The following is a 25,586-nucleotide window of genomic DNA, read 5'->3' as shown; positions in this document are numbered from 1 at the left end:
CACATTTCCCCTTCATTTTTGGAGGGGGGGAAGTGTGTCCTATAGAACGAAAAATATGGTAGATCCTTATTTGAGGTGTTCTTCATTTTGCTTCCAAACCGATAAGACGCTTGTTTGGTCTTATAGGGCCTGACACATAACTCCATACAGGGATGGTACCATAGAGTTCATCTGCTGCAGGATAGAGTGGCCTACCTTCTGTAAGCACCTTGAAACCTGGCAGACCTGAAAGGTAGATAATCAGGGGAGATGATTTGGAAAGAGGCCAACTCAGAATCAAGAGAAAAGCTCTGAATTCTTCCTCAATTGGGTTTTGGTTTTTTAAAAAGTTAATAATGTGTTCTGTATTGCAATAGGACAATACTGTTGATATTGAATCTACTATTTGGAGGTCGTACTTTGCTTTTGTTTCTGAAGCATTTTCCTACATTCAGGCTGTTTAGAAATAGCAAACAAATCTCACCTCATTGTTACTTTAGATTCACTTTGCATTAACAACTGCATTTTGCTCCATAGCACATTATGTTGCTTCTACTAATTATAAAGCATGTCGCTTAATTTAAAGGTGGAAATGTATTGAATTTACAAACAAATGTTTTCCTGGAACTATTTTCCATCTCTCTCTCTCTCTCTCTCTCTCTCTCTCTATATATATATAACACACATGATGTTAATATTTTTAACATAGTCGGCACCATTCATTGCTGCCTTGCAGCTCAAGCAAGTCATTTGCACCTGTGGGAAATGAATACAAATTGGGGGAAATAATGCTTCCTTCCTGACTTAGAAATACTTTGCAGCTGTTTTGCACTGCTGTCCTCCAGGGCAGGTGACTAGACAAGAGGCAAGAAAGTGGGAAATCAGCCCCAGAATGCACCTGCCTTGAAAGCTATAGCCAGAGACTTTAGCCAGTTCACACCAACTATGAGAGAGTTTTCCAAAGTGGGAGCTTGACTTACTACATAAGCATCAAGGTCCAACTGCTGAAACTGATTTGCCAGTATTCCATGTGGTTGGCTTCACATTTTAATCAGACCCTCAGCTAATAAAGTTGCAGTGTGAGTATGCCAGCCACAGATCCCTAGGGTATTTAACATGCACATAAGCACTGATATAAAATGTAACAGTGAGCACGTGGGCAGTGTTTTCTCTATATGTACACCATCTTGTTTAAATTGGATCTAAGAAGTCCAAAATGGAGTAGACAGATAGATACAGCAAGGACAGTTTAGGTATCTCCTTCCCCTCCCCCTCCCCCCCCCCACAGCCATCAACAAACTCAGCCATACTTGGGGGACAAAAACGTATATTTTGTGTCACATGGTTCATTATGTTTCTGTTTTTGAGAGATAAAAGGATGCTTCCAGACAGGTGTGTATTGTGGGATGCGTGCTCCTCGTGCATTCAGGGGTTTTTTCAGCACTCACCAGATGCCATAGTCAAAGTACCAGGCTGTATTTTACTCCAGTAAGTTAAAAAAATAAACTTGGCAATGACTCATTTGAGAGATCTCAATGACCCATTTACAGTCTTAAATCTCCACCTGGAAGCACCCAAACTTTAAGCCTAACCTGGTCTATAGGATCAAGGCCTTCATTCTTCCTTTCTGCTTTCTCGCAGGCATCCACTGTGAAGAAGACATTGATGAATGTCACATGAACCCTTGCCAAAATGGAGGGACCTGTGAGAATTATCTTGGGAATTATACTTGTCATTGCCTAACCGGAGAGGAGGAGGGCATATATTATGGCGGCTGGAACTGCACAGAAGTCCTCCTCGGATGTGTTCAACATAAATGCCAAAATGGGGGGCTGTGTGTTCCTCACTTTACGGACGGACAACACAGATTTAGCTGCATATGTTCAAATGGATATACCGGAGTACACTGTGAAACAATGACCACATTGTCTTTTCAGGGAAATGGGTTCCTTCGGGTTAACAGTATCACAACGCCTGTCCAGGATGGTTTCTATAACATAAACCTTAGGTTTCTGACTATTCAGCCAACAACTTTTCTATTCCACCGAGGGGACAAAAGCACATTTGTGAAGTTGGAGTTACTGAATGGCTACTTACACTTATCCATGCAAGTCAATAATAACCAGTCAAAGGCCTTTTTGCATATAGCACAGAATGTCAGTGATGGCGAATGGCATTCAGTGGAGGTAACCATAGCAAGAGCAGTTACTCTTAAGTTACTCGACAGCTCTTGTATAGAGCCATGTCTCAGTAAAGCTACTGCCACCATAGATAGCGAGCAGCCAATGTTTACTTTTCAGAGCACTTTTTTGGGTGGTTTGCCAGTGGGGAACAGGAGCGATGACTCTCTACTAAACATCTATAATATGCATTCTGCACCTTCGTTTGTAGGCTGTCTTCAGGACATTGAAATAGACTTGAACATTATAATCCCAGAGAACATGTCATCTGATTCATCTTTAAATGTCAAGGCAGGCTGCACCAAAAAGGATTGGTGCGAACACCACCCTTGTCAAAATAAGGGGCGCTGCATCAACTTGTGGCTGAGCTATCAGTGCGATTGCTACAGGCCCTATGCTGAGCCAAACTGTGCTACAGGTAAGGTAATGCCCTCAACCCCAGAACCTTAATTGCCACCTTGAAATCATTTTGTACAACAGGTCTTATCAGACTGCAGAGCTCTATACTCCAAGCTTTGCTATTGTCCATCATCTGCTGCTGGAATATTCCTCAGCTACAATGGGGGCAACAAATTTACAGCTTCACCGCCATCTTTGCATAAGTATAAGCTATGCATATACAAAGATGGTGTCAATGCTGCCATTGTTGAAGAATATGCCAACAGTCAGAACTCAGGCTATGCTAGGGGAGAATTAATGCAGATGGAGGGGGCATTGTGTTCTGTTGAAGGGTTTTCTGCTTACTACTACCTGTTCGGTTGAGCCATCCATGCCACTACAATTGTAAACGATGTCAGCCCACCAAAACTGGCCCAAGATCCACTGGGGAACTTGAGTGAACCCCTACCCATCTCTGTTGTAGAGCATAAATACACACACATATTCACCAGTTACAAACTCTGTAAAGTGATGACAGATGCACAGATACTGGAAGGTTTGCAGAATTTTAGTCCATATTTTGAAAATTCAGACACAGATATGAAGATCCCCCAGCTCATTTTTGGACTGAAACTCAAAGCTTATTGCCACAGATAGACCACTGACACACTCAAAGGAGATATCCACACAGCTAAAAATCAATCCATTTCAATCTGTACACAATTTGGAAGATCACTTAATTTGCTCCCATTTTGGAACGCTGACTTGAATTCCATCGAAAGTTATCTTCCAAAATTCATTTTGCTTCGATGAATTTTGATACAGTACACAAAGCATGGACTAGAGAAAGGCATTTATGGAACAAGAGATGAATTAGACTACATAGCTTCTAGGTAAGTGAGGCTTTGCCATAAATATACAAGGAAGCAACTTGTCTCACTATACAATATGACATCCCATGGCCATTAAGGAACGAGGAATTGCTCACAACACCAGTTTGGTGTTTTCCTGTTTTGTCTCTCTCTAGACAACTCGTTTCAAGCCAGGTAGAAAAGTCCAGGTAGTTTCAAGCTAGCTAAATGCCTCTCCAATAGCAGGCAGGCATATTTGGTACTTGTTCTGGCTGGCATCAATATGCCACATTCATTTCTGGTCTTTTGTTCCCAGGCCTCTTAATCATGGCAGTTTCTACCCTTCTCTTTAATGTGAAACATGTTGGCTGTTAATTATTCAAATAGATCTGAAGTGAGGATGGGGATTGTTGCAACGGCTCCCTAAGGCAGTGAGGAGAGAGGCAGAGAGAAGGAATTAATTATTCCCCTATATAGTTTCTAGGGATTTTACTGGTGGTGTTAATATTGGTCCAGATCAGGGGGGAAATGCAAAAACAGCTCCCAGGGCAGAAAGGCACTGGTGCAATTGTCTTTCATGATGCGACACATGTGAGGTGGGTCACAACATCTTGACTTTTCCACCAAGCTAGTCAAAATAGACTTTTCTAATGCTGTCTTATTTCCATTCCGTGCTGTTGTTTTGATTTCTTCCGAGACATGCGGCCACGGGGTGATAATGAGTTGTCTGGTGAGGCGATGTAGCTAACATCTCAACTTCCTGACAGTGGCCAAAGATATCCTTTCAAAAAATGTATGGGAGCCAATTCACACATGCATATCATAGTCCTCCATTATCTGCATTGCTATGAAAAATAGCAACATGGGATTCCTTCCCACTTTTCCTCTGCAATCAACTAGTTAATTCAGTGTCTCAAGAATATACAAACCCAGGGTACAATTTAGTTAAAGTCTTAAACCCCAAAGATTTCAGCAGGTGACTTTTAAACTTTATTCTAGGCATTTTCTTGACTGTCCTGCCAACCTCACCCTGCTCTTTTCCAGCCTCTGCCTTCTTACTTACAACCAGTCCAGGGAATGGCACCACCTGTCATTTGCCTCCTCCTTAGTAGACGGGATGCGGGTGGCGCTGTGGGTTAAACCACAGAGCCTAGGACTTGCCGATCAGAAGGTCGGCGGTTCGAATCCCCGCGACGGGGTGAGCTCCCGTTGCTTGGTCCCTGCTCCTGCCAACCTAGCAATTCGAAAGCACATCAAAGTGCAAGTAGATAAATAGGTACCGCTCCGGCGGGAAGGTAAACAGCGTTTCCATGCGCTGCTCTGGTTTCACCAGAAGCGGCTTAGTCGTGCTGGCCACATGACCCGGAAGCTGTACGGTGACTCCCTCGGCCAATAAACCAAGATGCGTGCCACAACCCCAGAGTCGGTCAAGACTGGACCTAATGGTCAGGGGTCCCTTTACCTTACCTAGTAGTATCAAACTTATGCACATGCTAAGGTAACAACCATGTAATATGGTTGCCACCAGCTTGGCTGCAGGAGTTGCCAGAAGGAAACATACAAGGCACCCACCCTCCAACCGTTTTAAGGACTCCAATCTGGATTTGTGTAGGGTTTACTGCTTATGCTTCCTTCAAATATATTCCACAAAGCAGAAGAGGTTTAGGATCAATACGATACAGCAAATTAACCAGTTAGAAGCTTTGGCAAATAAAAAGGTCTTCACCTTCTGCCCAAATGACATCTTAGTTGGTTCCAGGCCAGTCTCCCAAGGATGGGCATTTCATAAGCAGGGTGTCATAACTGAAAAGCCCATCTCCCTGGTCACTTGTCAACCATTGTTACCTAACTAGTCAATAATTGTTACCTAAGAGAGCCAGTGTGGTGTAGTGATTAAGAGCGGTGGACTCGTAATCTGGTGAACCGGGTTTGCTTCCCCGCTCCTCCACATGCAGCTGCTGGGTGACCTTGGGCTAGTCACACTTCTCTGAAGTCTCTCAGCCCCACTCACCTCACAGAGTGTTTGTTGTGGGGGAGGAAGGGAAAGGAGAATGTTAGCCGCTTTGAGACTCCTTAAGGGGAGTGTTAAAGCAGGATATCAAATCCAAACTCCTCTTCTTCTAACTTTGCTGTGGGGCACCTGGAAGAGAGTCCTAGATGTCAAACATGATTATTCAGGCAGGCTCGTGTGGTGAAAAGTGACCCTTTTAAGTAATCCAGTCCCAATGCGATTTAGAACTTAAAAGGTAAAGTACCAGTACTTTGAATGGTGCCCAGAAACAAACCAGTAGCAAGAACAATGGGCGGCAATCCAATTGTGAGAGATGGGGTCTTGCATCCCTGCTTTCCTCCTGAAATTGCAAAGTATAAAATCATGCAAAACTATCCACCGCAGGCCAGAGAAAATAAAAATATCAGGCTGCAGTTCTATTCCTACTTACCTAAGGCCCACTGAACTCAGTAGACAGTGAGCTACTTGAACATATACAGCAAAGCAGTTAGCTCTGAGAGTTTGTCTTATATTTGAACGTATTTAACTTTGACCAAACTGCATCCACTGTTTGCATTCAGCTATTTTTATCTGTGAGAAAAGGTAGCTTTTTTTTTTATTAACCCTCCCCAAAAAACACAGCAAAATCAGATAGAAAGTGTGGGGGAGGGGAGAAACATGAAAGGCAACATTGCAGATCTCTGGTTCAATCCAAAGCGCCGTATCTATTGCAGATGTTAAATGGCACAGTTGCACTGAATTTAGTGGAGTTATATGGATTTACACCAGCTGATATCTGGTCTGGTCGGGGAGGGGGGGCTTACTAGATCCATTTGTTCAGAAAGCTTCAGCTTCAAAATGCATTCTGATATTTTTTAAATACTATATCATTTCACATGCTACCCTGTGTGTGCACCTACCTCTTTTTTTATTATTGAAAAATGACATTGCCGGAGCCGTAATTGTAGCAGACGGCTTTGAAGTTGAGCAGTAATTTATCCAAAGGTTTGAAAAGCAACTTTGGGATAGGGGGGGCTCCATCTGGTAAATATGTTTGCCTCTTTATATGAAGCAAAATTAAAACCATGCAGCTCCAAGAGAAGCTTATACTTCCATTAGGACTGTTGTGAATGATTAGAAAGTATTTGAAACTCCCCCTGCCCACTTCTCCCTAACCGCAATATTCTTCTCAATTCACAGCATCCTACCATTTTGATTAAAGGTGTGTGTGCGTGTGTGTGTGAGAGAGGGGGGGGGAGGGAAGGGAAGATTGGGAGAAACTAACAGTCTCATTGACACCCCCCCCCCATGAGTGTTTCCAAATTGTAGAGTATTCCTTTGAAAAGATAGTCCAAAGCATTCAAAATTTTAGAAAAATCCAAACATGCAGTACATCTCTTCTGAAAACAGGGGACGTGAAGTATATTCTGAAATGGTTAAGGTATACTCATACTGCCTAGTTAGTTGAAACTTTGCAACAGTTTCTCACACATGTTTACCTCATGCATAGGTTTGGCTCACGGCAGAGGTATAAAGAAACCCAAGTCGATTTCCTATACCCGCCAAGAACATCTGCCTGTCAGCAAAAAAATAACATGTCTGTGCACACATATGTGTGTTGATTTAAGTAACTAGCAAAATGAAGATCAGCTTACCTTCTTTCAATAAACTGATAGTCAGATTAGATGAAACGTTGGAGAGCTGTAATCATATCGTCCAGCTCTTTAATTCCCCCCCCCCAAAAAAAACACACACACACACAAAAAGCAGCTGCAGGGAGGGGCTTTGGACTGGGACTGCTATGACAGAGGAAGAGTTTGGACTTGATATCCCGCCTTTCACTCCCCTTAAGGAGTCTCGAAGTGGCTAACAATCTCCTTTCCCTTCGCCCCCCACAACAAACACTCTGTGAGGTGAGTGAGGCTGAGAGACTTCAGAGCTCAAGGTCACCCAGCAGCTGCATGTGGAGGAGTGGGGAATCAAACCCGGTTCACCAGATTACGAGTCCACCGCTCTTAACCACTACACCACGCTGGCTCCTTTAACCCTTCCCCCCCCCTACAGTTTTCTCAATGAAAATGACCCTCCCCCCCCCATTGCTATTTGCCTTGCTGGGGGAAACCTACTGGTGCAGGAGTGTGTTTGATGGGGGAAATGGCACAGGGGAAAGGGTTAACTGGGCTCCAGCCCTGGGGTCCTGATATGAATCAGGATAATCTGCAGCTTGATTTTATCAAAAGAAAGAAATCAAAGAAATGGGAGATCTGCTCACAGATATCATTTGGAGTTCAACACTGAGCTTCACAGTGCTAGTTCTAAGATGCGGGTGGCACTGTAGTCTAAATCACTGAGCCACTTGGGCTTGCCGATCAGAAGGTTGGCGGTTCGAATCCCCACGAAGGGGTGAGCTCCGTTTCCTCTGTCCCACCTCCTGCCAACCTAGCAGTTCGAAAGCACACCAGCACAAGTAGATAAATAGGTACCGCTGGGGCAGGAAGGTAAACAGCATTTCTGTGTGCTCTGGCACTCGTAATGGTCCTCTCTGGTTTCCATCATGGTGTTCCATTGCACCAGAAGTGGTTTAGTCCTGCTGGCCACATGACCCAGAAAGCTGTCTGTGGACAAACGCCGGCTCCCTCAGCCTGACAGCGAGGTGAGTGCTGCAACCCCATAGTCGCCTTTGACTGGACTTAACCATCCAGGGGTTCTAGAATGAGGAGGATGGGGGAAATATTAGGAACATTGGTCATATTTCTGTGATGACCTCTGCTTTTGTAGGGCCAGCTTCAAGGAGCACAATGAGGGCAGCAGAGTCAATGAAGGCAGGAACAAGATCTGGCCCCACAAGACTTTTAAAAGCATGGGTCATAGCAGAAGGGGAGAGTGCCATTGGGTCTTCACTTCAGGTAGGAAAGTGTCAGGCCAGCACTGCATAAGATACACTGAATATAGCATTTATTGTTCAGGAGTCTCTCTCTCTCTCTCTCTCTCTCTCTCTCTCTCTCTCTGTGTGTGTGTGTGTGTTCATAAATAAGTGAACTGCCATACACATATTATCCTAAAAACACACATAAATAATATCTGTAGAGACATGTTCCTGGATGCAAAAGGGAGTATCACCCTCCCACAAATCCATATTAAACAAGGATGCTGAATTCCAACACACCAAAATTCAGCCTAATGCACAGGTTCATTTGTTCTGTGCTAAAACACTGGTCTCTTTTATGAGATAAACTACATGCTCCAAGTTCGGTACAAAAATGTCCTGTTTCCAACTTTTGTCATAATCAGTGTACCTTGGGCTATGGGTGTACCAAATTTCAGCTTTCTGTGTGGCCTACTGGTATTTACCTTGTGCCCCCCATTTCTAGGTGGAGAAAGCAAACAGCTTTTTGCATGGTCCAGAAAGATATTTATCATACGGGGATGCACTTTGCTAACCCCTAGAGACACACAGCTGCCACATTTTCAGACATTTCTGGTAATCGGGGTGTCCTGGACTATAGAATTTCCCAGATATACATCTGAATGAGTGTAAAAGAGCCCCACCCACCTCCATTTCATATAAATGTTCAGCTTGCTGGGATTGTGGCTCGGGGAAAAGTGGAAGAAATAAGCAGAAGCTCTTCCAAAGCGGGCCAAGCCCAATCCAGGCAAAGTCAAGGCAGGTCACTTGCTTAAAGTCAAAACCCTGGACAGTTCCCAGTGGCCCCTGCTGAATGAACTATGGGGAGGGGTTATTTCAACCAAGAATGGAGGTGATTTGAGGCCTTGCATAGTCTGCTAGAGCTTAAACTGCATTTTGCCACATCTCCTTGACATAACAGCTCTGCCTACTTACCACGTCCAGGTTTTGTTTTTAAAAACATTATCGATTTCTTTATTTTTTATTTTGACAAATTAATAATCATAAATAAATAAAAATATGCACCCCACCACTGAGACCATTCCATTGTAACTACCCAACCTCCCAAAATGTTAACACCTCTTGCGGTGGTTTGACCCCTTTCCGTTTTAATAATAATAATAATAATAATAATAATAATAATAATAATAATAATAATAATAATTTATTTGTACCCCGCCCATCTGGCTGGGTTTCCCCAGCCACTCTGGGCGGCTTCCATAGAAACCAAAAATACACTAAAATATCACACATTAAAAACTTCCCTAAACAGGGCTGCCTTAAGATGTCTTCTAAGTGTCAGGTAGTTATTTATCGCTTTGACATCTGATGGGAGGGCGTTCCACAGGGCGGGCGCCACTACCGAGAAGGCCCTCTGCCTGCTTCCCTGTAGCTTTGCTTCTCGCAATGAGGGAACCGCCAGAAGGCCCTCAGCGCTGGACCTCAGCGTCTGGGCAGAACGATGGGGGTGGAGACGCTCCTTCAGGTATACAGCACCAGCACTTTGAATTGTGCTTGGAAATGTACTGGGAGCCAATGTAGGTCTTTCAAGTACAAATTCCACAAAAACCTTCCATATCTCTTCGAAACTATTTCTCCTGCATGTTCTCCATCTTGCCTTAATGGCACGTGTTAATTTATCATTAATAGCTATATCCCACACCAGTGTGGTGTAGTGGTTAAGAGCGATAGACTCGTAATCTGGTGAACCGGGTTCGCGTCTCTGCTCCTCCACATGCAGCCGCTGGGTGACCTTGGGCTAGTCACACTTCTCTGAAGTCTCTCAGCCCCACTCACCTCACAGAGTGTTTGTTGTGGGGGAGGAAGGGAAAGGAGAATGTTAGCCACTTTGAGACGCCTTCGGGTAGTGATAAAGCGGGATATCAAATCCAAACTCTTCTTCTCTATACCATTCTTCCAGTTGATATTCTGCTTGCCCCTTCCACTTCCTAGCTATCATAATTTGTGCAGGTGTCAATAAATTTGTGAGCAAGTCCTTCATAACCTGCAAACCTTCCACCCCATACCATGTCCAGGTTTTCAGGCACCAGCTTAGTCTACACTGTGGATGTGATGGGAATGTTCATGGGAGGCTCTTCTTCGGAGACTGAGGAAGAGCTATAATCTCAGGCTGGGAGAGCCCAGAGGGAAAGGCTGAGATTCCTGCATTGCCAGGGGTTGGACTAGCTTACTCCTGTCGTCCCTTCCAGCTCAATTCTATGGTTCTATGTGCACCAAATGCACACATATTAAGGTTGCCCACCAATTATATTGAATAGCCAGTTGATTAAGAAATTGTCTTTTAACTGAAGAATTGATTAAAGATAACCACATTTGCATATCACTAAAGCCCTTATCCCCATGTTTTTAGGGACGCGGGTGGCGCTGTGGGTAAAAGCCTCAGCGCCTAGGGCTTGCCGATCGAAAGGTCGGCGGTTCGAATCCCCGCGGCGGGGTGCGCTCCCGTTGCTCGGTCCCAGCGCCTGCCAACCTAGCAGTTCAAAAGCACCTCCGGGTGCAAGTAGATAAATAGGGACCGCTTACTAGCGGGAAGGTAAACGGCGTTTCCGTGTGCGGCTCTGGCTCGCCAGAGCAGCGATGTCACGCTGGCCACGTGACCCGGAAATGTCTTCGGACAGCGCTGGCCCCGGCCTCTTGAGTGAGATGAGCGCACAACCCTAGAGTCTGTCAAGACTGGCCCGTACAGGCAGGGGTACCTTTACCTTTACCTTAAAGCCCTAGTAGGTGACTTTTGCATGTGTTGGAGGAAGCAAATGCAACTTGCAGCTTAAGAAACAAAGACTAGAACCCTAAACACATTTACTCGGGAGTGAGACCCACTGAATGCAACGGGATTTGCAATCACTCATAGAGTTGAACGGAAGCGAAAGGCCAAGTTGTTGTTTACCACAACCAACCTAAAATAGACAAAAATAATCAAGCATAAAAGGAAGGATCCCTTTAAACTGCAACTTCACTGAATACAATTGACCATCACCAATCAGTCTATTAAAGCTTTACAGCCAATCCTCATCATGGTTATTCAGAAATGAGTCGCAGTGGATTGAATGTTGCTTACTCCCAAGTCAGCTGCATGGAGGTTTCTTCCAAAAAGTAGAGATCTTTCCCAGTTAGCATCTGTATAGGAATTGCTTTTGGATGTTTTTAAGCATTTTATTGCTTGTGCGTTTCCCTCCCTAGCCTCCTTTGGAAGGAAGGGCAGGGCATAAATTTAATTGACAACAATTGTGCACAGGATTATAGCTTTACTAGGTTAAACTATCCATTAAAGTTTAAATTCTTAATGTACAAGGGCACACTCGCTTTGGAATTTATAGATAATGGAAGAGCTCTTCAAAGCGCTGCTGCTGCTGCTGTGTGCTTTGTGGCACAGAAATTACTTGCATCTTTGCTAAAGAGAAGTTGACAAACAGTAAGTGCTGGGAAGCATTTCCATTGCAGACTGCACTCTCTCAGCAGTAGCAGGCAAGCGACAAAGTTGATTTATTTCCATCCGCATCCAGACGCAATGGCTCAAGAGGTTAATATTGGCCAAGGTTATGCTAAATGCCCATCAAACCACATACCAGATCCAATATTTCTTTTGAAGCAGAGTAATTGAAAACTGCAAGCTCGCTGTGCTACCTTTTTAAAGACTAACCCTGCTTCCTTTGCCTTCTTTGTAATGTTGCGCGTCTAACTGCCAGTTGCCAGCTTTGCTGCATCATAAGCGATCTCTCTTCAACAAGAAAAATGCCTTTCCAGTACTCCCTTAATAGAGAGAGATGGTGGTGTTTTTTTTAATAAACTAACCTTTCATGCTTAAAAATGACCATTTCAACACCGAGGGGAAAGATTTATGGACATATGCCTTGTTTTTAACAAGCACGTAAAGAAAGAAGTTTAAGCTCATCTCATTCACAAAATTAAAACATTTCCCACATGTTATTTATGAAGTTGTCTATTCAGAAATAAGTCAGGGGTTTATTTCCCCATACTAAATAAACTGAGCCAGATATGAATCCTGTAACACTTAGAAGGCAGGTTTCCACAGTGATCACCCCTGTTTTCATGAGTCTTATAATCATTTCATTAAAATAAAACACTGCAAGCAATATATGTGTGTGTGTGTGTGTGTGAGAGAGAGAGAGAGAGAGAGCGCACGCACCAAAGCAGCTTTCCCCTCCCTATGAACGAAAAGTCTGATTATAAGTTTTTGAACAGCTGGAGTTTGTTTTGTTTAACTCCAGTTAACGCTGTTGATGTTGTTTGGTCTGTGAAACCACACGTTAAAGGTTTTAGTTCAGGGTAAAGGTAAAGGTACCCCTGCCCATATGGGCCAGTCTTGACAGACTCTAGGGTTGTGCGCCCATCTCACTCAAGAGGCCGAGGGCCAGCGCTGTCCGGAGACACTTCCGGGTCACGTGGCCAGCGTGACATCGCTGCTCTGGCGAGCCAGAGCCACACACGGAAACGTCGTTTACCTTCCCACTAGTAAGCGGTCCCTATTTATCTACTTGCACCCGGGAGTGCTTTCGAACTGCTAGGTTGGCAGGTGCTGGGACCGAACAGCGGGAGCGCACCCCGCCACGGGGATTCGAACCACCGACCTTGCGATCGGCAAGCCCTAGGCGCTGAGGCTTTAACCCACAGCGCCACCCGCGCCTCTTAGTTCAGATTAGCCAATTGTGATTATTGATTTGAGGCCCTTTCATCTATTAATATAGCACTGTGGAAGCCATCCTGGCTTAAGATATTTTGCTGCCTGAAGCAGAGGACTCAAAGATACACCACCTCAGCCCTCCCTTTGCCACGCAAGGGCCAAGACTTTAACTTCAGAAAGCCTCCCTGGGCTGTTTAGACATCAGTTCTTGCCTTCATCTCCCCGCTTCCCACTTAAATCCTGCTAAATTGGTGGAAGGACCATAGTTCAGTGTATTTGATTTGCATACAGGTACAATTCCTGGCATTTCCTGGTAGGGCTATGTGAGACCTCTACCTAAAACCCTGAAGAACTGATGCTGGTCTATGTAGACAATACTGAACTAGAGCAGCGGTCCTCAACCTGTGGGTCCCTAGATGTTGTTGGACTACAACTCCCATCATCCCTGAGCTCTGGCCTTGCTAGCTAGGAGTGATGGGAGTTGTAGTTCAACAACATCTGGGGACCCACAGGTTGAGAAAGGCTGATCTAGAGGAAACAATGATCTGACTAGGCATCAATAAGTTTTTAAATGTTCCTTCACTCAAGTCGACCTAGAGGGGAAGCCATTTCCACATGATAATTTCCAGAATATTTTGGATCAGCTGCCCTGAACTGTTGTGGTGTTCAGGGAGCTGCTTCCCATTCCATGTGATCCACACTAATTAGCACTGTATTTATTTCTTAGATTTATCACCATAAGATTTCGGGGCAGTTCACAGAATAAAATACAGGATAAAAAAACCAAGAAAATAAGTAAAACAAAACAGCAAAACAATAATCCCACCCACTTCCCACAGACACATTTTAAAGACGATAGAATATGAATCAGCCAATGGCCCAATTGAAGAGGAATGTTTCTGTGTGGCACCTAAAATATATATAATGAAGGCACTAGGTGAGCCTCCCTAGGTCACCACACTGTTTGAGTAAATGATGAGACTCCATCCCACTTTATTATTATTTATTTGATTTCTTTCCTGAACTTTGCCATGTTGTTGCCATGCCTCAATGAAGAGTGAAGGTAGCTTGAGAAGAAGCCAACATCATTTGTCCAATCCTAGGCGTGATCTTCTCTGAAATTTAGTAAGCCAGTTGGTCCTTTGGGGCACGTGCTCGTGTTAGCAGTATAGTTGCTTCATCTATTTTCTTACATGTGCTGATCACCCAACATGGAATCCATGGTGGCATAAATCTGGTTTCTAGGTGGTCATCCATCTAGGTTCTGTCTAGACCAGCGGTTCTCAACCTGTGGGTCCCCAGATGTTGTTGGACTACAACTCCCATCATCCCTGAGCTCTGGCCTTGCTAGCTAGGGGTGATGGGAGTTGTAGTTCAACAACATCTGGGGACCCACAGGTTGAGAAAGGCTGGTCTAGACCAAGATCTGCTTAGCTTTAGCAAGCTTCATGTACCTTCAGACAATATCCTGAGTTCTCAACCTGTGTACTCTGTGCAAGGCCGATCTTAACGTTGGGCAAGATTCCTGCATTGCAGGGGGTTGGACTAGATGACCCCTGTGGTCCCTTCCAACTCTAGAATTCTAAGATTTGAAGGTACAAGAAGAAAAATAAGATTTAGGTTTGACCATTTTCTTTCACTTGAACGTTTTAAGATTTTTGCTTATTGGGGTTTGTTGTGGTTTGAGAGATTGGCATTTGTGCCATACTTGATTTCAGATCAAGAAAAAATCAGCCAAAAGGATGATCATCATACCTGGTCATCTAAATTTTCAGTTTAGTATACTTTAATGAGGAGGATACAGCACATCAGTAGATTGGCTATAACCAGAAGGAAATCTGTACAACGGGAACTGCCAAAGCAAATCTTATTTTTTTAAAAGATTGTTACAGCATATTGGGTCTCACATCCCTCAGAGCTGATGGCAAAACACCCAAAATAGACACAAAGAGGCACATATCCAATTGCCAGCCTACACCTTATTAGAAGCTTATCTAGAGCTGAACACAGCAGAAGGAGAAAGAGGAAGCAACATTGCTGCCTGATGTCCCAAGATGAAAAGTCTGCTGTATGATCAATAAGCATACCGCATATGCTAAAGAGCTGGGATCCACTCAGACTAGAGGCCCTGCTCTGGTGTAAGCATCAGAGAAAATGTTTCCTTTCATAGGGCCCACTCTACATCATCCCCGGTTCAGTCAACACTGACCTCTCTTTTTGCATGGCAGGAGTCAGGCTGAGCTGAAAACAACATGGGAATGGGGGAATTAACCTGGACTGTTTTCTAAATTAAATAGCTGTGGTTTCTACATTGTGACAGATTTCTAGAATTAGCTTGTAGGGACTAAGAAAGTATGTGTTTCCATGGGACTCAAGCTTGCTATTCTCATACTTGCTCCTCAGAACTTTCATCAGACTCATAGGGAGACAGAAATGTCCAACGTTGGCCCCTGTGATTGGCAGATAAGATCCAAAATGTATGTTGAGCGGGGAGGCCAGCAGTTCCCTTGACCTCTAAAATTCAGGAGGAATTTTGAGTTCAGGAGGAAATCCTTCCCAATTCAGGTTTGACAACCAATAGCATGAGCATGAGCAAATCGAAAAGGGAAACAATGCTGAGGCCACAGTGTTCAAGGTAATCAATATGTTATCTGTCTTTGCCTCGCACATTAGAGATGGGCCATCAGGAGAAAAACAGAACTTCTGAAAAGAATGTTGTGTGATCCCTGGTGAGATTGGAAATGAGGAATGTAAGAGGTATGGGTCACAACCCTTGCCTTCCCAAAAGGACTGAAACTGAAGCATCAGAACCAGCCATTGCTGGTCTCCTAGCTTTGAATTGGGGTCAGTTATATCATATCATCTCAGACAGAAGGTAGAATTATATATCTCAATCTTTAAAAGGCTGCACTTGCTTTGCAGGATTCGTAATGCATCTTTCATAGGAGTGGTACAAACCATAGTAGTTTGCCACTGAAAGTGCCATCAGGTAGTTTAGTTTAGAATGCCAGAGCATTCCCGGTCTGTTTCGTGATATGTCCATTTTTTCCATCAGTAAAGGTAAAGGTACCCCTGCCCGTACGGGCCAGTCTTGACAGACTCTAGGGTTGTGCGCCCATCTCACTCAAAGAGGCCAGGGCCAGGGCTGTCCGGAGACACTTCCGGGTCACGTGGCCAGCGTGACATCGCTGCTCTGGCGAGCCAGAGCCGAACACGGAAATGCCATTTACCTTCCCGCTAGTAAGCGGTCCCTATTTATCTACTTGCACCCAGGAGTGCTTTCGAACTGCTAGGTTGGCAGGCGCTGGGACCGAACGATGGGAGCGCACCCCGCCGCGGGGATTCGAACCGCCGACCTTTCGATCGGCAAGCCCTAGGCACTGAGGCTTTAACCCACAGCGCCACCCGCGTCCAGTACTCCTTTCCATCAGTACTCCTGTCTTAAAGTTGTATTATTTTCTCTCTCTCTCTTTTTGCCATGTGAACTCAAGAGTACATTCCAGGAAGATTTGGACATAAGGAATCCAAAGGGTTTGCTGCTTTTCCTTTAGAAGGCAGCGACGACGAAAGTGTGACCATCTCAATGTTTGTCCGAACACGCAAGCCTTCTGGCTTGTTGCTGTCTCTGAAAAAAGGCGCAATCCTATTTCTTAAGGTCTGGTTGGAAGGTGGAAAACTCCTGGCATCAGGCCTAAGCTCTGACAAACTCCTTGGAACACAGCCTGTGAATGATGGAAATTTTTATTTGATATCCTTAAAAATCAAGCCAAACAAGACCGAGCTATTCCAGTCTTCGCAGAACCTAGGCTACATTTCTATCCCTGTAATAAAAATCCAGAGCGGTGATATTATGTACATCGGAGGATTACCCGACGACCAAGAAACCCATGTAAATGGTGGATATTTCAAAGGCTGCATCCAAGATTTAAGACTGGGCAACCAACCACTGGAATTCTTCCCTGTCACGACTTCATCAGATTCTGTCATCAGAAAGAGCACGCTGATCAACATTGCCCCAGGCTGCATCGGAGACAACCTCTGTCAGGTAAGGATGCTGTTTCTCAAAGTGCCGTTTCCATGTTTGCAGCAAGGAATTCTCTTTTGAACTAGCAGTGCTCCGAAAACAGCATGTGACAGTAAGAATATCTGAGCACGATATCCGAAACAGGCAGGTAAGATCAGGTTTTTGTCAAACAGCCCCACACTTTGCGGGCGCCGAGACCGCAGAAACATCTGGGAGGCTGGAAATGGCTTGAATGGCAAGGTAATGATAACCAGTTAGCAAGCCTGCTATTCATTAAGGGCAACTTGAACTCACTGTAGTTTTTCAAACCAAAATATTCTCATAATTACTGTAAAACCAGACTTTCGAAGCAGGCTAATCACATGGTATGTTACGGGCATTTGGGCCTGGCAATGGAGCCTGTAAAAATATTAAAGAAGAGAGGAATGTTGTATCACCACACAAATACAAAGGCAGCCCCTATGTGGGTTGGATCTGCCAGAAATCACACGGTCCTCATTTAACATTGCATAAAAAGTAATGGATTTATAAACAAACGCCATCTCTTACATATGTGCAAATACAAGTGGGCTGACGGAATGTGTCAGTTGTGTGTTCCTGTACAGTATGTTTCATATGAAACAGCTTTTTTTCTTAATGCCTCAAGCATTTCATGATTTGTTTTTAAAAAATCGCTTACAATCATGCTGAGCACTTTTTCCTGTGCTTACCCTTCTTTCAACTTATTATCATTATTAATGTATCATTTGACTTTCATGCAAGCACCTCAAGGTGATGTACAATAAAAACAGTTAAAAGCAGATAAAAACACAAAAAAAGCAAATACGTTTAAGACAAAACAATTTGCGTGTTGAGTCCCACAATGCCACCCCCCAAAAAATTCACACTTCGCACATCAATTTTTGTTTAAGGTTTTTGGCATAATTTTGGCCACAACTTTATTCAAAATACAAAAAATGTGAGTGGTTGCTTAGGCATTGGTTATGACTATCTGTCCTTGCCCTCAGGGACAGAGCTGACCTTCTGGACACCAACGGAAGCCAGCGTGGGAAACAGGTATTGGGTGAGAAAATGAAGCTGGGCATCAGTCCCTCACTTCTCACCCTCATGTTCCTGTGGGGCTTGCACGGCCCAAGTCCGATGCCAGGGACAAGGACAAAAAGAATGGCAAGCCCCTGGATTCCTTTAACAGAATTCCCTTTCCGCATCATTTGGAGGGGTAGACACTTACCCCTCCAAGCACCAATTTAACCAATGCCTAACCGCCAGCCTTACAAGTTGTGACGATTTGCTACACAGTAGGCAAAAACCAAATGGCACCAGCCAATCAGCCAGATGGCAAAATTCCTACCAGGCCCCCACTCCAAGGCGGACGACCCCATGACAGGCATAGCAAGGTCAAGTGATCAGAAAAAACCACCCTATTAAAGGGAGGGAGGGCAGGTGATCCGGTGCAAAACGGCCAAGAGGACGTGCCGACGTCTGGCCCCTGTATTTAAAGACTCTGACCCCTCCTCCAAATTGGCAACAATCAAAACTCCCCAGCAACCCAATTTTAACCATTTAAAGGCTTGGGTTCCTCACCAAATCTGCCAAGTCACGGCAGGGTGGCTTGTTCCCCCAACCGCAATATGTGCTCTCTGTTAGGGAGAACACGCTTTAGCAAAAACCTGGACACCCGTGGCACAGGCCCATTCACCCAGTTGGAAAAGCTTGAAACAAAAACGTTTTCAATTCCGCCCCCCCCCCCCGAAAAGTGTGGGTGATGGGCTCCTGTTATATCTTGACAGGCATGCTATTCCACAGAACGAACCATCATCCCTTCAGAAAATACTTCAAGAATGGCACATTTTCCCTAATTTACTTTCACGTCTCCTAGACATACGAAGCTTCAGAGAGAGGCTCCAACTGCCTAGGCCCTTTCACCTCTGTTCTCTTCCATTTATAGCCCAATGCTGCTCTGAAAACTGAGAACCAGTTCATGCATGCACAGACATCATTTGATTTCTCACAATTTGATTATATGGCCCATGTCAACTTGCCCCAGAATCTATGAATGAGCTCAGCTGAACGGCAAGGGATCCCCAGACCTCTTTGTGAGGATTGATCTGTGAAAACTCATTCACACGTGTAAATTGTCATTTGACGCTGCAGTCACCACACAATCAGCGTGAACCAGGCCTTGGTGATAAAGTAGGCAATATCACATTATCCTGGCTTCAGTTCATAACTTACAATACTACTACTTCCCACTGAAAGTCTCCCTTCCCCTTCTACTCAATCTCTACTCCCAAACATTTCGTTTTTCCTGCTGGCTGTCCTAAGACCAAACCTAGAGAGCTGTTTTGTACACACCCTTCAACATTTCTCCAATGAAAATGCGGCCATCTGATATTATTATTATTATTGTTATTATTGTTGTTGTTGTTGTTGTTGTTGTTAATAATAATAATAATAATAATAATAATACCCACCCATCTGACTGGGTTGCCTCAGCAACTCTGGGCATCTTCTAACATACATAAACCCATAATAAAATATTAAACATAAAATAAAAACCTTCCCTGTACAGGGCTGCCTTCAGATGTCTTCTAAAGATTGTATAGCTACTTATCTCCTAGGCTTGGGGAGTCACATGACTCCATACCCTCCAACATTTATCCAATGAAAATAGGGATGTCCTAAGAAAAAGTGGGACATTCTGGGATCAAATCAGAAACTGGGGTGGCTTCTGTGCCCCTGGAAAATAGGAACACTTGGAAGGTCTGCAATCTCTACTCCCAAACATACCTCTAACTTTTCTTTTACTGCCGGCTGTCCTAAGACCGAACCTAGAGAGCTCTTTTGTGAGCTCACCAAAAAGCCGACACAACCAGCCTGTGGTTCAACAAGGAAGAAGGCAGGAAGATGCAAGAGCATCTTGTCTCTATTAGCTGGGAGCGATTCTCCATTGTTTCAGACCAGGAATCTGTTCCAGGCTTGAACCTGGAATCTTTTGCACTGAAATCATGTGCAACGGCCTTTTGCGTGGCAATTCCCGCCCCCTCCCACAGATGTAGTAAATAAAGACACGGACACGAGAATTAAGGTTAATGGGCGAAAATGGCCACAACTTTATTGATTACAGGTAAGAGAGGTATTGGCTTTAGGCATTGGCCCTAACAGACTATCTGGTCTAACCGGGAAGGGTTAATCACCAACAGGGGGAACCCCCGAGATGCACATCCGTAGGCGCTCCCCAAGGGGTTACCGCTCGGGAGCGCGCTTTAGGCCCTAGCCTACGTAGGTTTCGGACGAGGCGACGCCCCCCGGAGTCCTTTAATGAACTACCCTTCAAGCTGTGGGGGAGGTGATGGCGCTCCTCCCCCCTGACCTCATTTGCGTAACAATACCCCTGCCAATGCCTAACCGCCAACACCGGGGAGTTGTGACGTTTTGCTACGAGGTAGGCGAAAAAACCAAGTGGCTTCAAATCACAGCCAATTAGCCAAATGGAAAAACTCCTACCAGGCCCCTTGCAGCGACCAGCCAAAGCCCATAGCAAAGTCCATGGCAAGCCTAGAGGGAGGGTGGGTGGGAAACCGCTGCTGCTGTAAAGAAGAGAAAGGGGCGAGCTGGGGCTGACCTGACCTTAAGAGGACCTAGTTAGGCCCGCCCCCGCCGCCCGCCGATTAGCTGGCCCGAGGGTGATGAATATTACTGTGACTGGGGAATCCCTGAGTCCCGCGGGGCTGCCGCCAGCCCCGCAAGAATGTAGACAGGGGCGTGAGCCCGCAACCCCACCCCTTCTCAAGGTCGGGAGTGGCTTTGCTAAAGGTCAGGCCTTGATATGCAGCAAACCTATGCGTGCTCAACACTCTCTAGCCAGTAAGGCCTTCTTTGTATTGTGCATTCTCTACAAAGGCTCTTTAAAGAGGAAGGTTTCAGGGCACCACCGGATTTCACCAAGAGTTGTTTGTAAAAACATTTCCCATTCTTATTTGGCAAAGGCTTTACTTGACACGCCTCCTTTCCTCCCTTTGACCAATTTCGCCTTCAATCATCTCTTCTTCTTCTTTATCTTTTGATATCCTTTCTCCTAGGACTAAGTCAAATGGTCTGTTTAAGTGGTTTTCGGAACAAAAGAAATATATCTTATCTAAAGCTTGTCTGATATGATAAGGTAATACAACTGTGATAATCTTATAGAATCATAGATCTGGAAAAAATTTAAAAGTCAATTCTGCCAGGCAGGAAAATTTTTCCTTTTGGTATGTCGGAAATGTGCCTTTGCAATACAGACCACTACAGAAAGCAATTGGATTGTAACAGTACCTTAAAATGGTAAAGGAGACCTATGACACCCACAATTATCACAAAAGGAATTCAGTATGCTGTATGATGCCATCCCATGTTCCTGGTTCCTCATGATACTTCGTGAGTTGCCAGACAGCCTGAAAATGATTGGCCCCAATCCATTAAAATCAATGGGGAAAACCTAGTCATGAATAACTGACTAGTTTCATAGCTTTAGGGTTGTGTCCCAATTGTTCTAGTGAGAGTAGACAAGGGTTTCCCAATCTGTTTCTGGAGCAGGGTCTCCAACTGTTGTTGTTTTTTGGACAACTCCCATCATCCCTAGCTAGTAGGACTAGTGTCCAAAAACAACTGGAGACCCAAGTTTGGGAAACCCTGGAGTAGACCCATTGAAATTAACGAAACTGAGTTAGCCATGTCCATTGATTTTCAGTGGATTTACTCTGAGTAGGGCTAGCATTGGATACAACCGCTAGCTATGATTAATTGAGATCGTTAATCCTGTAGAATACAGACAGCTGCCTTATGCTAAGACCACTGATAAATCTGTACCGTCATCAGTTGGAGGCTCTAGTTTTGACTGGAGCAGCAGCTCTGGGGAGGGGATATTTAACCCCACCCCCATCTCCCCTGTTTTCCTTATCTAAAGCGCCCACAATTGTATTTGGGCACTTTTCTAATACAGTAGTACCTCAGGTTAAGTACTTAATTCGTTCCGAAGGTCCGTTCTTAACCTGAAACTGTTCTTAACCTGAAGCACCACTTTAGCTAATGGGGCCTCCCGCTGCTGCTGCGCTGCTGGAGCCTGATTTCTGTTCTTATCCTGAAGAAAAGTTCTTAACCTGAAGCACTATTTCTGGGTTAGCGGAGTGTGTAACCTGAAGTGTATGTAACCTGAAGCGTATGTAACCCGAGGTACTACTGTAGGCATTTACAGCGGCAGAGCGTGTTTTCATGGCACTTTTTAAATGAGGAAAATGAGGAAACATGACAGAGCAGTGGGCCTAGGAAATAAGTCCGCTCCTTTCTTTCTCCCACCGCCACTTTCCTCGATTGCCTTGCTAGAGATACTTGCTTACATTGGACTCCCCTCTCTCCTCTTTAGCCGAACCCCTGCCAAAACGGTGGCGTTTGCTATTCAATCTGGGATGACTTCACTTGCGCCTGCCCACCAAATACAGCTGGGAAAGCCTGCGAGGAAGTAAAATGGTGCGAACTCAGTCCGTGCCCCCATGAAGCCCAATGCCAGCTGGTGCATCGAGGATTTGAATGCAAGTATTCCCCTCTCCCCCCCCCGAAAAACCCTAACGCCCAACCCCCATCTCCTTAACTTTGAGGGACTAAGGCAGCACAGTGTTGATTTTTTCCACAAGTGTTTCAGGCTTTCCCAATCTTTGCGATGTATTTGTTGGGGCATTTGTTGCTGTACGTAGCACCACTCTGAAGTTGAGTGTTTCTTAGCAACTTCATTCGCCTTATACTGCAGGAGAGAATTTGCTAAGCGGTAGCATTACTGGGTGCAAAAACAGCTAGGCATTAGGGGGACTGGGGCATTGTGCAGCCACTACACTAGAAACACACTGTTAGGGTCCCTTATAAGAACACTGGATAAAAATCCAGTCATTTATCCAGGCATCTCTGTTGCCTTTTCAGCACCTGCTAAACCAGAGGTGGATTTAGGGCCGCATGACTCATTCTACCACACTGGGCACTGAGCCTAGAGGGCGTTGCACAGTGCTGTGGGATGCGGGTGATGCTGTGGTCTAAACCACAGAGCCTCTTGGGCTTGCCAATCAGAAGGTTGGCAGTTCGAATCCTCGCAATGGGGTAAGCTCTTGTTGTTCTGTCCCCGTTTTGGCCAACCTAGCAGTTTGAAAGAATGCCAGTGGAAGTAGATAAATAGGTACCGCTGCAGCGGGAAGTTAAATGGCGTTTCTGTGAGCTCTGGTTTCCATCACGGTGTCCCGTTGCGCCAGAAGCAGTTTGGTCCTGCTGGCCACATGACCTGGAAAGCTGTCTGTGGACAAACGTCGACTCCCTTGGCCTGAAAGCGAGAAGAGCGCCGCAACCCCATAGTCACCTTTGACTGGACTTAACCATCCAGGGGTCCTTTACCTTTTTTGCAGGGTGCTGGAACTATGACATAGTGAATTGAGAATCTCTCTCTCTCTCCATATATATCCCTCTATCACCATTTTATCTCAATCTTCCATCCATATACTGAGAGGGTGTTTGTTTGCATTTTTTATGGCTATAAAAGCAATCCAGGGCACTAAGCTATCTTGCCAGTATATAAAGGCAAAGAACAAAAAGTTAAATAAAATGTAATGTGCATGACTAAGTACACCACTCCTAGATGCTTAATGCCTTTTGCTATCTCTACACAGGTATTGCCAATGCAATTTTTAGCGGCAGGAGCAGTGCAATATTTTACAGAAGCAATGGGAACATCAGCAGGGACCTCACCAACATAACCTTTGGCTTTCGGACACGGGACTCCGACGTAATCCTGCTTTACGCAGAAAAGGAGCCAGAGTTTGTCACCATCCGCATCCAGAATGCCAAACTGGTGTTCCAGTTGCAAAGTGGCAACAGCTTGTATACGCTGAGCCTGGCTAGCTCTCGGCCGGTGAATGATGGGATCCTGCGCCAGGTGACCTTCTCAATGATGGAGCCCTTATCTCAGTCCTCGAGATGGCTCATGGATATAAATGACAAGGAAGACATCACAACAAGTATGGTTGCCACAGGAAACCTCAACTTCTTGAGAGAAGAGACAGATATCTACCTTGCGGACAAAGCTTTTGATAACCTGGACGGGCTCCGAGGATGCATGAGCACTGTGGAAATTGGTGGCATCCACCTCTCCTACTTTGAAACCATTGATGGCTATATGAAGAAACCACAGGAAGAGCAGTTCCTCAAGATATCGGCCAACCCCGTCGTCACTGGCTGCCTTCCACTGGACGCTTGCAGCTCAAACCCTTGCATGCACAACGGGATATGCGAAGACTTCTACTCTTATTATAGTTGCACGTGCGCCGAGGGGTGGACTGGAACCCACTGCGAAGCCAACATTGACGAGTGCGCATCGAATCCCTGTGTGCACGGAAACTGCAGCGACAGAGTCGCAATGTACAAGTGCATATGTGATCTGGGCTACACGGGGTCGAGGTGCGAAGAAGACATTGACGACTGCCGGGGCCATCTGTGTGCAAATGGGGCCACCTGTGTTGACGAGATTAACGGCTATTCCTGCCTATGTGCCGGGAATTTCACCGGAAGGTTTTGCAGGTACTGTCCTGAAGCCTGATGAAGAAATTCACCCGCTACAGTATCAGTCGCTTCCGATCTCTTAAATGAGGCAATGATTAAAAGCTGAACAAACCTCTGGGTTAGCAATTGCACTACTAAGTGTTGCAGGTAACGTCGTGGGCACCCTCAGTCTTATAAATGTCCATCATTGTGAATGGTGCTTTGCTCCCAGATAAGTGTACATAGGACTGGTTCTTTTCTAATAGCGTTTAAAGCAGGGTTTCCCAAACTTAGGTCTCCAGTTGTTTTTGGACTACAACTCCCATCATCCTTAGCTAGCAGGACCAGTGGTCAGGGATGGTGGGAATTGTAGTCCAAAAAAAAAACAGTGGAGACCTAAGTTTGGGAAACTTTGTCTAAACAGATAGAGATTTAGCACTGAATCAGAACTAATGGTAATCAGGTTTGTTGTTTGTTCAAATTTAGTGCTAAATTTGTGGGTTTTCCAGGGGAAAGTGGCAGGGCGAAGGCAAAACCATGCAGACTCGTGCCTAGAGAGAAGTGCATAGCAAAATTTGGAGGTGTGAATTTCAAAGGATAGCTGTGTTTCAGCTCACACATTGCTTTCAAAATTGAGAATTAGGTGAGTTGACGTCAGTGGCGTAGCGTGGGTTGTCAGCACCCGGGGCAAGGCAAGTAATTTGCGCCCCCCCCGCTGCACTGTCCCTCCCCCAGATAGTCCCTCACTCTCTCTCTGCACCACACCACACACCTGGCACCCTCCCCTCCACAGTGGGCGGCGACCCAGCGGCTCAGATCGGATTCAGCACTGCAGTGCGAGAGACTGAGTGAGCCAGGTAGGGGCAGAGAGCTGCGAGTGCGAGCGCCCCCCCCCCAGATGTTGCACCCGGTGCGGCCGCCCCCCCTGCACCCCCCACGCTATGCCACTGGTTGACGTTAAAATCGTACCCCAGTGTTTCTCAAACCTGCTGTTTGACTACATCATCCCTGACCACTGGTCCTGCTAGCTAGGGACGACAGTGGGAGTTGCTTGTCCAACAGCCG

At 45.3% G+C, this 25,586-nt stretch overlaps 1 protein-coding gene across 2 annotated transcripts in view; it reads left to right on the top strand.

The window, feature by feature from the left end:
* Positions 1-25,586, top strand: part of CRB1 (crumbs cell polarity complex component 1) — a 152,891-nt gene that overhangs the window by 101,662 nt on the left and 25,643 nt on the right. For both annotated transcript variants that reach the window (XM_083445273.1, XM_083445272.1), the window contains exons 6-9: positions 1,621-2,577; positions 16,438-16,991; positions 22,372-22,537; positions 23,654-24,560. In XM_083445273.1, coding sequence (XP_083301399.1) covers positions 1,621-2,577; positions 16,438-16,991; positions 22,372-22,537; positions 23,654-24,560 — 2,584 coding nt within the window. The remainder of the gene's footprint in view (positions 1-1,620; positions 2,578-16,437; positions 16,992-22,371; positions 22,538-23,653; positions 24,561-25,586) is intronic.

The sequence above is a fragment of the Podarcis tiliguerta genome (assembly GCF_965153285.1).
Source record: "Podarcis tiliguerta genome assembly, chromosome: 6".
Taxonomy (NCBI): Eukaryota; Metazoa; Chordata; class Lepidosauria; order Squamata; family Lacertidae; genus Podarcis; species Podarcis tiliguerta.
Note: the sequence above shows the minus strand (reverse complement) of the source record. Positions and strands in the feature narration are given on the sequence as shown.